This window comes from Pteropus vampyrus, unplaced genomic scaffold, assembly GCF_000151845.1.
Source record: "Pteropus vampyrus isolate Shadow unplaced genomic scaffold, Pvam_2.0 Scaffold314, whole genome shotgun sequence".
In the NCBI taxonomy this organism is placed as follows: Eukaryota; Metazoa; Chordata; class Mammalia; order Chiroptera; family Pteropodidae; genus Pteropus; species Pteropus vampyrus.
Genome location: NW_011889095.1, coordinates 699,497 through 710,020, shown reverse-complemented (window position 1 = coordinate 710,020; position 10,524 = coordinate 699,497). Strand labels below are relative to the sequence as shown.

The window sequence follows — 10,524 nt, the reverse complement described above, 5'->3', positions numbered from 1 at the left end:
GAGAAGCGAGCTGGCCAACAGGCGACATGCGAGCCAGGAGCCACGACCACCACACGAGACCCCCAGTCAGACCCTGGCGCCCCTCCTCCCTCCAGAGGCTTCGCAGGGAGCAGAACACTTCATCCCTGTCCTGTGAGAACTGCCACGTCTGGGAGGCGCTCAGGGCCTGGTGTAGGATGGGCTCCACCTCACCAAGCAGACCACCTCGTAAAGCTCATTCAGACAGACTGGCTCCTTCACAGGGAGCTAGAGGACAGTCTGGAGCAGGGCCGCCACGGGCACCATGACGTGAGGCCCCAGGAGCAGCAGCAGCAGCAGCGGGGTTTGCCGACAGCACAAGGCTCGGCCCCCATGAGGAGAGTGAACGGACGGGCGCTTCCCCAGCACCAGGCCCCTGCCACACTGCGTCACCTGTGCACTTCACATCGCTGTCACTTCAGCGCGGTCCGCTGAAGGTGCGTATACGACGCGTCCGGTGCAGGGCCCTGTACCGATGCAGCCAGAATGGTCTCTGCAAACAGCCGGCTTTGCTGACCTTTTGGAATTGTTTCAGAGTCACTACCACCATCAAAGTCCCTCCCGAGAGAGAGACAAACGTTAAATGAAAATAGTTCCAAACTTATGGGGCCCTACCCAGCCCCCGGTCGTGCATGCTGTCAGAGGCCCCCCCGATGAGACCCAGCCTGTTCCATCAGAGACGAAGTTTCAAACCATGTGGCAGTTTTTCTTGGGCACAACTTAAAACACAGCACTGCTGTAAACGGTTCCCTGGGCTAGAAGCTGGCACCAAAGCCAGTGGTTTTAAGAAGCAGAGAACAGCGCTAAGAACTGTTCTTGGCAGGGGACAGAGGGGGATCTAGTTAGTGTGACAAGTACAGGATGAAGGCGCAGGACACTCCCTCTCTTCCCATAGGCATGAAGGGCGCTCCTGAAACCACATACCATACACAAAAGCAAAGAGAAGCTGGGTCTTTAACCCTGACAGAGTCTGCACGTGTCTGACAAAGGTTTTTCAGTTTGGGGGTGGGGGGCAGGAGTTGCCTCTAATGTGGTTTGATCCCCCCGTGCTTGAAGAGACTGGGAGTCTGATGCTGCCCCTTCCACCGACAGCCAAGTGCCTTCTGTGCATTAAGCTCCCAAGAGCTGGGCAGCCCTGCACCCAGCGGGGTCCCCAGGGTTAATGGGACATATCCACACATCCTGCCTCCCTGGAGAAGCGCGGTGGGCACTCAGGGCCCAGGCAGCAGTGGTTCTGCCCTTTGGACTGCCAGCCCTAAGGCCGGTCCTTTGGGCAGTGTCCCTGACCTTGGCAGAGGCCACCAGGGAATGGAGTCCTGAAAAAAATCCTCCTCTCTCCATCACCTCCCTGAATACCCTGGGGAGAACGGGAACCCACGGCTACATAAGACTCTTGTGGTTTTCTGATGGGGTGGGGAAGGGGTTAAGGGCAACACTGTTATTAGATAGTCCTGGAAATGAAAATTAAACTTAAAATCCAGTCTGATCTTACTTTGTCTTCAAAGGGTCTGGTGGGCTGGGAGTGTCCAGGAAGGGGAAGGGAAGGGCCAGGCGGCCAGTGGAAACCAAGCAGCCTGAAATCCATCCTGGGTTTGGGAAAGGGAATGGGGTGGGGAAGACAGAGAAAACGGGGCCTGCCAGGACGAGACCAGGAAGCAGCCGTCAGATTGTCAATCGCTAAGTGGGAATAAAATCAAAATGCTCAGAGCTTCACGCGGACGGGAAGAGCAAGACCGGAGTGAAGGCCAGGCAGCAGCCGACGCTCGGGAGACCGCGGAGGAAAGTCGGGCGCGGCCCTGCCTCCTGTGGCACTGCCGACGCCCCCCACCTTGACCGCACAACAGGAATCAGCGTAACACGACGTCTGCACAACCAGCCATCCAGCTGTCACCCACGTCTGCAGCGAAGCTGCCAAAATGGAAGCCATGGTCGGCACGTCTAGGGAAGGGGACCAGGCGAAGTCACGAGTCTCAACGACGCGGATACGCTCTGAGAAATGTGCCGTCAGGCGACTTCATCAGTGTGCAGACGTCACAGAGCCCTCACACTAACCTGCCCACCGCAGCCCTAGGCCGTGTGGTGGGTGCACCGGTCCCAGGCTGCAAGCCTGCAGCACGTTACGTGCTGAATACTGTAGGCGGTTGTGACACAGTGTGAAATGTCCGGACGTGGAAAAGCTACGGTGAAAGCGTGGGGACGGTGCGCTCAGCCCTGCCGCAGACCCGACTGGGGCGCTGCCACGTCACGACCGCCACGCTGTCACTGGGCGACGGGAATCTGAGCTCTGTTAGGCTTAGGGGAACAGGGATGCAGCACATGGCCAGGGGACCCGGAGGGGCCCTGGAGGCACACGGGAGCCAAGGCCCCGCAGCACTGGACAAACGGTGTGCATTACTCACATGAAGGTTTCCTTCCAGAATGAACCAGCGCCCAGCCAGCCGGAGCCTTGGCGTTCAGAGCGAGCGGCAGGGGTGGGGCCGGTGAGGGCACCTACCTCGTCCTTGGCCAGCGTCTTCAGATGCTCCAGGACCTGCGCCATCACTGTCTCACACAGCCTGTTGTTTTCAGCCAGAAACTTGGAGTCTCCCCCGTAGAGGCTGTCATTGGAGTCGACTGATGGAGAAGCCAGAGCAGGGAGATGTTAGCAAGGCCATCCGGGCTAGGGAGAGGCAGCCATGTGCCACGCGGTGTCAGCAGATGGCAGGAAATCGCAGCAGAGCACACGGAAACATACAATATGTCCCCCTGGGCTTCAGGCTTTGGGAGTCAGAGAGAAAACACCTGGCCCCTGGACAGTCAGAGCCAGAGACCAGGGTGTGGACGTCATGTCCCCTTGACCGTGGGTGGAGGGGGACAATGAGAATCATAGTGACCATTGCAGCAGCTGCCAGTACTGAGCACCTCCCAGGGGCCAGGCAACGGGCTAAGTGCTTCCCACGCGTTTCTGCAGGTCCTCAGAACCGGCATGGGGAGAAGACAGTAACATCTCCCTTTGACGAACGGGGAAGCTGAGGCTCAGAGGTGGTCCCAGCAAGGGTCCCAAACCGGGAAGTACGATTCCAAAGCCTGAGCCTGCTACACACTGCACCCAGCTACCTGCCCTGTCACCCCTGCTCAGACTCCCTCAGGTGGACCACAGTTCTCTGCTCATGAACTTGAAGACCTGTGACAACATCTCTTGCCAAAAAGTCCCCCACTCTCTGCTTTGGCACCTCCCGTGACAGCCACCTGGAGTATGACCAGCCAGCAAGGACAGCCTGAGTCCGACCCCCGTCCCGTCAGCTGGCCTGCACACAGCGCCACCCGCTCTGGGTAGGGGAGGAGACCGCACGGCGCGCTGGTTCGCGCTCCGTTCTCACTGGCTACACCCGAAGCTGCTTCCGCATCGGCGCACACCGATCTGCTTGGTCTGGAAAAGCTGACCCGGGTCCCTCTGCACGACAGACCAGAATGTCCCTGCTGTGGACTTCTCAGATGTTTCCCGTCTTTTGGCGGGGGGGGTGCTGGGTCGGGCTGCTGGCGAGTCCTGGAGTCCGTAACAAACCACAGCCCTGCCTCGCAGAGTCCATTCTTGCCCTCCACCGACCCCTCCTTTGTCACCAGACCGTTTCTGGCTGCTTTCATCTCGGCTCCCAGGCCCGAACACCGGCCATGACGCAGAGGAGCACCAGGCAGCACTCCGGGGCCGGACGCAGCGGACAGCCCGCAGGCCATGCGGCCGAGGGAGAGGGCGGTGGCACTCTGCTGCTTCTGACCTGGCAGAGGCCACTGTCAGGGCCGAGACCTCTGATGACCCTGAGGCCGTGCTGGTGCCTCGGGAGGGTGTGGCTGTGCACCTGGCCACAAGCACACAGCGCTAATCCACTTTATGGTTTGGGGGCGTTTTTAATAAACATTTCAGTTTAGATTATCTGTGGGAATGTAATTTACTGTGCTTTTCTTGGCCCAATTTTTTAATTTGAAAAATGTCAAAGCTATAGAAAAGCAGGAAAAATTGAACACTGGGATGCCTTAGTTGATCCCATTTTGCTACCTCTGTGCACGCTCTCACGTGCTCTCTCGACCACACACACGGCCACGCCGTCGGTTCGCGGCTTGCAGACAAATACTGCCCGAGAGTAGGGAGCCCAGTCCGTCTCCGTGCTCCCCAGTGCCGCTGGCGGCCGGCGGTCTCTCATGCAGGTCTCTGCGACTCTTCTGGGAAGAACTGTCCTGGGCCAGCCGCTTGCTTTGCAGTCGCTCCTCTGACGCCAGGCTGGGCCACGGGGGGTCTGTACTGGGATTTTTTCTAAGACAGCTCTGGCCCCTGTGTCGCGACTGCTGTCCATCACGTGGAGGATGGCAGTTGTTGTAAAAAGCTAAAGAGCTGGATTCAGCCATTCGCCAGCTGATTTTGCAGGACGGCAGACCTGCAGCTGGTAAAGGAATTTCTCTCGTCTCTGCGGAGGACGAGAAAAGTTCCGCATAAATTCCCCGGGCTGGAGTCTACCCTTGTTTTGGAGAACAGGAAGAAGGTCTAAGAGGCCCATGGCCAGTCCAGCTGCGGGCCTCCTGACCACAGGGGCCAGAGGTGGGTTTGCAACAGGCTGCTCGCGCGTGTGCAGTCAGCACCTACTGGAGGAGGGCCTGCCATGCCCCAGGCTGGGCTAGGTGCTGGTCACCCAGGAGGGAACAAGGCCCACCTGGTCCCTGGGAGGCCAGAGCTCACAGGCCATTAGGAGATGCAGACGTACCAAGTGGCGACCACATTCGCCTGAGCTGAATGTCAGGAGGGGTCAGTACAGCATCCTAAAATCGAGACTTGGGATGGAATTCTAGAATTAGCCAGATCCAGGCCAAGCTCTACAGGTTGCATTCTCCAGAGAAAGGGGTCAGAAGCAGAGAAACTAGTGTCCACCCTGACACTTGGTGGTGACGGAGGGAGGGAGGGAGGGAGGGAGGAAAGGCTGGGTTTGAGAATTATAAGGAAGCCGGTCAGGCCAGTGTGCAGAGTGGGCCTGAGCCAGACCTCATGCTCAGGGTGGGAGAAATGAGGTCCCTGGCACATGGCCACCGAAAACAGCCCCCGAGCTCTGCATCGGCCTGGCCCCGGGGTCACAGCCCTGAGTGCTGCAGGGGCCTGGCAGGTGGCACGGAGGAGCGAAGGGGCCGAGTTGTCCTCTTCCCACTAGATGCGCTCCATCCACGTGCGAAACGAGCCTGCAGCACGGCGCCGCTCTCCCCCCCACGCCAGACGCTCGCTCCTGCACGGAAACACTGGCGTTCGCTCCAGGTACCCCTCAGGACCTTCTCTTTCCAAATCTGGACAGAAAGCAGCCTAGGCGCCTTCATAACTGCAAAACGTCCTTGCCCCCAGTTTTCCAGACGTTTCAGCCCATGCCGTCGCTGTCTAAAGACTGCCTAGAATAAGACTGGGAGGGGGAAATGGAACCCTCCATCCCCCGCAAAGCCCCCCGCGGCCCCAGGACACGCCCCGCTAACGCGACTGTCAAGTCACAACTGTGCATCCAAAATAAACACAGCTGGGCCGAGAAGGAAAAGAAAACCACCTTTCCATTTTCATCTCGAAAGGCTAGAAAACTAGACTGCCGCCCGTGGAACGCGGGAAAGGGTGAACTTGGGAATCAGAAGGAAGCCGGTCCCCCGAGTCCAGACCTGGCGCTCGGGGCGCGGAGAAATGACACCCCCCGTGCGTGCCCGTCCGCAGGCTCCTGCAGTCGCCCTGGCCGTGTGGTTTACACAGAGGGACCGGAGAGAGGAGGGCTTGCTCCTCTGACAGGGCCTTCGGTTTACAGGTATCCGGTCCTCAGAAGCGTACGGTTTGGAGCCCTCAACGTGCCCTTCACGAGAGAGGAAATGAGAACGCCAACAAACAGGAAAACGTGTTCAACCTCCTTAGCCGTCAGATCAATGCGAAATACACTCAGAATGGCCAGAACGAAGACTGACCAAGCCAAGGGAACAAACGGGGGCTTCATTGGAAAACTGTGACAGTTACCTACCAAAGCTGAACTAAGCAAGTCCTATGAGCCAGCTAGTCCACCACCAGGCATACACCTGACAGAAATAAGCACCAGAAATTAATACTCAGGAGTGTTTATAGCAGCACTGCTTACCCATGACAGCCCAGAACTGGAACTGGAAACCTGCGAATATTCATCCACAAAGGAATGGATGGACTTGGGGATATTCGCACGGTGGAATACTATACAGCGATGCAAAAGGCTGAACAGCTACACGCAACGGCACAGAAGACTCTCGCCGACGTGATACTGAGTGAAAGAGGCCAGACACCCGAGTGTTTGCTAAATGAGTCCGTTTACGTAAAAGGCAGAAACTGGCAAGCTAATTCGTAATGCTGGAGGTCAGGAGAGAGGTGTGTCTCTGGGGAGGGAAGCGGTGGCGCCGCTTGGAGGGGAGCACGTGGGGGCTTCTGGGGAACGAGTAACGTTCGACGTCTTCAGCTGGGTTGTGGTCCTGGGTGTGCTTCACTTTGTGGTAATTCACTGAGCTTTACAGTTTTTTGTATGTATGATGTATTTAATTAGAACATTGTCATTTTGTAATCAAGGAGCATAATGTATGCCCCACAGTTCTGGGTATGAGGCCCTGAGCCCCTGAAACCGCGCGGGTCTCCCCCTTGGTGGTGTGTAAAACAGAGACACAGATGCCTCCTCATGGCAGTGCTGTGAGGACTAACAGGGAAAGAAGCCCCTCGAGTCCGGGGCAGTACCCGGCACGCAGTAGGAACGCGGGCCTGGGAGCTGTCATCACCTATATTAACCAGCCTCCCCAAGATACACCTTTACTGTCAGCCTCCAATCCCAGCTAGAGAACTTCTGGGAGCATAATTACCACTGTAGGTTCGTTCTGGAAACTTCCAAATGTATAGACAATTGCTTAAACCCTAAAGCATACAGTTACTGGCCACAGCACTTTTAACATAGGGACATTTTCTGGGAACCAAAAATTGTAACTGAGCATCTGACAAGCAGGAGGATGCTTAGGCCCAGTGAGCAGAGGTCTGGAATTGGGACTGTCCCACCTTATGCCCAGGACCTGAGAAGGCTGCTCCCAAACTCACAGCAGCGAGTTCAAGATGGCTGGTAGCACTTGGAGGCCCAAGGCCATCTTCCTCCCAAGCACCTGATCTAGGCCATCTCCCTCCTCCCGAGCACCTGACCCAGGGGCTTGCTGAGCCTCAGCATCACTTGGAGTAACGAGTGAAAACACCCAGACCAGGGTCCTCCTGAGACCGGTGAGGAGCAGGCCTGGGATGCAGCTCACGCACGTGTGCACTTAACCACGGTTCTAGGTCATTCTGTAGTACACCAGAGACGGCACCAATCTCAAAGGGCTTCTCTGAACTCGTCTGACTGTCGAATCTTAGATCTTGGATGCCTCTTTCCGGGAGTGTAATTTAGAAGGGGCAGACGGGGCTCAGGAATCTGGATTCTTAAGAGGTGCTTCAGGCAGTTCTTACACCGGGCAAATTTAGCAAGACCTTGAACTAGAAGCTCACGGTAGGAAAAACACAAAGTGGATAAATAGAAGAAAATGGAAACGTTTCCTTCACGAAATTCAAGCGCAGTGCCGTCTGGTGGAAAGGGGCCGCTACCTTTGTCTACGTGGTACAGGTAGGTCTCCTGGCTCATGGCGGACAGGAGGTGCAGCACACAGGTGTAGATGCGGATCTTATCGTCGCTGTTGTCCTCCCAGGTGTAGTCCTGGATCACGTTGAGAAGCTCTCGAACAAGGAACAGGACCCCGTGTTCAGGGTGATCCTAATGGAGAAGCGAAAAAGATAAATAATCTCAGATACGAAGCAGGAGGGGGAAAAAAAAAAAGACAGAAACCCAGGTCCCCACCCTTAGCAGCTGTGGAGAAATTAAAGCGCCAGCTACAATTAAACAACACAGGAAAATGACAAAACATGGTTAATCCCGCTCGTCACCACGCTCGTCTGCGGGGACCAGCTCTGAGCGCCTCCCTTCTGGGGTCTGGGGAATGAGAAAGCAACGTCACCTGTCAGCTTAATGGCCTGTTTCCAAAATTACAGCCCTGTGCTCGTGTGTGTAGCGACAGTAAGTTCCGTTCAACTACGAAAGCAAGATTGCAGGTCTCGTAGCAGATGACAGCAGAGGCCACCGACTTGGGGTAAGCTCCCCAAATGACCAGTCACCACTGGGGCACCGACTTTAAAAACAGCCTCACTCGCCAGGACATTCAACAGCATTAACAGCTAAACCGGGAGAGGAGAAAGCCAGACACAGTCACCGAGCTTATACGGTGTTTCTCAGATACGAAACTGAATGGAAAAGGGACACAGGTCTGCGGCTTCAGTGACGTTCCAAGAAGCCACATTCAATTATGTGACTCTCCCGCTCAACACTCTCCAGAGACTTCTCCCACTGAGGACACGTGTCCGTTTCTGCCACCATCACCTCCCTGCCCCGGCCGGTACGCCTTGTCCCTCACGCCAGCCACACCTTACGGCGCCTGGGACCAGACGGGCCACTTAGGGTCCTGCCAGGATACAGGGGGCACAGTCGAAGGGCTGAACGAGGACAGTTTAACGAAGGGCTGTTCGTGACGATGTGGGCAGGGTGTGGGAACTAGGGGGAAGGTGAGGCGCCCGGGCTGGGCAGCCACCAAGCTCCCTCGGGGCTGCAGGCGCACGGGAGTGGGTGGTGGTGTTACTGGGCTGTCGAGACCGGCAGCTGGATGAGGCCACCTGGCAGGGGCCGTGGCCTTGGGTGCAGGACAAAAGCCATTGCCAAAACTGTGGCCTAGCGCGCGTGGGGAGACAAGCGCCCGACCTCACCCTCCGCCCCGCTCCAGTCCGCCACTGCTCCCTCTCGCTGGCTCAGTGGGCTGGGAGCCAGGAGAAGGAAGCCCAGGTGAGGCCGTCCCTGACCAGCCAGCGCCCCCTGATGCCCTCACCCGTTTCTACCCTGAATCATCCTGTCTTATTTTTCCAGGCAGTTCCCACCGAAGTGATTGTGTTCACTCCTTCAGTGAACTACCCAGTAACATCTCTTGGTTTATCTGCGTAGCTGTTTCATCCTAGCCTATAACCTCGAGCAGGGCAGGTACATTACCTGTCGTGTCTGCCAATAACACACCTCCAGGACTGCCCAGGGAACACTCTGAATGGTGCCCCGTCTCCGATTCCTAGGACAGTGCTGGACACGTGGTAGGCGCTCGGTAAATGTTGAATGGATGACATTTTTGAGTACCTTCTATGTGCCAGGAACTGAGGTAGCTGTAAAAACAAGTAACACTAGCTAACTTTATGGTGGCGATCGTAGCTACCAGAGCTGTTCTGGGTTCCAGGAAGATACGATTATGACAGCCGCGCCCCCCCCACCCCCCGCCACCATGTCACAGATGGGAAATGGGCCACAGAGAGGTTAAGTGGCCCAAGGTCACAATGATGACACTTGGGGGAACCAGGATTTGAGCCCCGGCAGTCTGGCTCCAGAGCGGACATGCCTGACAGCTCATGCTATATTTACTCTGCCCCCCTGCATGCCTCTGACTGCATGGCGCTGGCCACCTGGGGGAGGCGCACACGCACTCAGCTATTTTGAAAGCAGGCCTGGAGAATGACGAGTGCTCTAAGCCAGCAAACCCGTGTGTGTAGACACAGCACTAATACTTCCAGCGGGTGAGGATGAGGGTGGAGGGGTGTGAGACGGTTTGCACAGCTGTCATCATCTACAGGAATTGCTGTAATGTCAAGAAGGAGGACACATGACATTCGAAAGTCTGCTGCCTCAAACTACAGGCATCAGGACTGCCCGGGCTGTGGTCTGCCGTCCGTCTGTTTAGAGCCCATCTCACTGCTGCCAACTTACTGCTGCCTCTCTTTGCTGACAGCTGTTTCTAACTAGGCTATTTTGTTCTGCTATGTAGATGTTCAAAAATACATTTTATTTAAGGATCCGCCTTGGAAAAAGACAACAATCTGAATGTTCCAGTAACTTAATTTCAACAAACTGCCGTAACTACTGTGGGAGGCCATTCAACACATCAAAAGGTGGAATACGGGGGGTGAAGAACTAACGGTTTACAATTAAGCCACTTCTGTGAGCTTTTGCTCATAACCAAAGAGATGAGAGATTATTCCCAACCTTACGAGGAAAAAATTTTCCACATGCTATCCATGCTTCAATGGCTGTGACATTTTTCTTGAATTGTACTTTGATGGCTCAGTGCCAGCAACTGAAGCAAAGCAAACATTTAAAAAAAAAAAAAGAAAGAAAGAAAGAAAGAAAGGCCCCAGATTCAGCTGGCAATCCAAGTGGGAAATGTTCTCCCAAGTGTCTCTGCCAAGGCTCCAAAGCCCCTCCCTGCACACAAATGCCTACGCGGAGGCCCCCAGGGGACTTCTAGGGGGTCTCCTGGAGGGGACGCAGACCTCCCGCCCAGCTGCACAGACAGGCTCTGGCTTCCACCATCTGCAACATCTGCAGGAATTCTATTAACTGTCACGACTTGGGA

The 10,524-nt window shown here is 56.0% G+C and overlaps 1 protein-coding gene across 1 annotated transcript in view; it reads right to left on the bottom strand.

Moving 5' to 3' along the window:
• CUNH16orf62 (chromosome unknown C16orf62 homolog) overlaps nucleotides 1-10,524 on the bottom strand; it is a 102,614-nt gene that overhangs the window by 5,781 nt on the left and 86,309 nt on the right. Inside the window, exons 30-31 of the mRNA XM_023521746.1 lie at nucleotides 7,637-7,802; nucleotides 2,513-2,631 (exon numbers count right to left, since the gene is read on the bottom strand). Of these exons, the coding sequence (XP_023377514.1) occupies nucleotides 2,513-2,631; nucleotides 7,637-7,802 (285 nt within the window). The remainder of the gene's footprint in view (nucleotides 1-2,512; nucleotides 2,632-7,636; nucleotides 7,803-10,524) is intronic.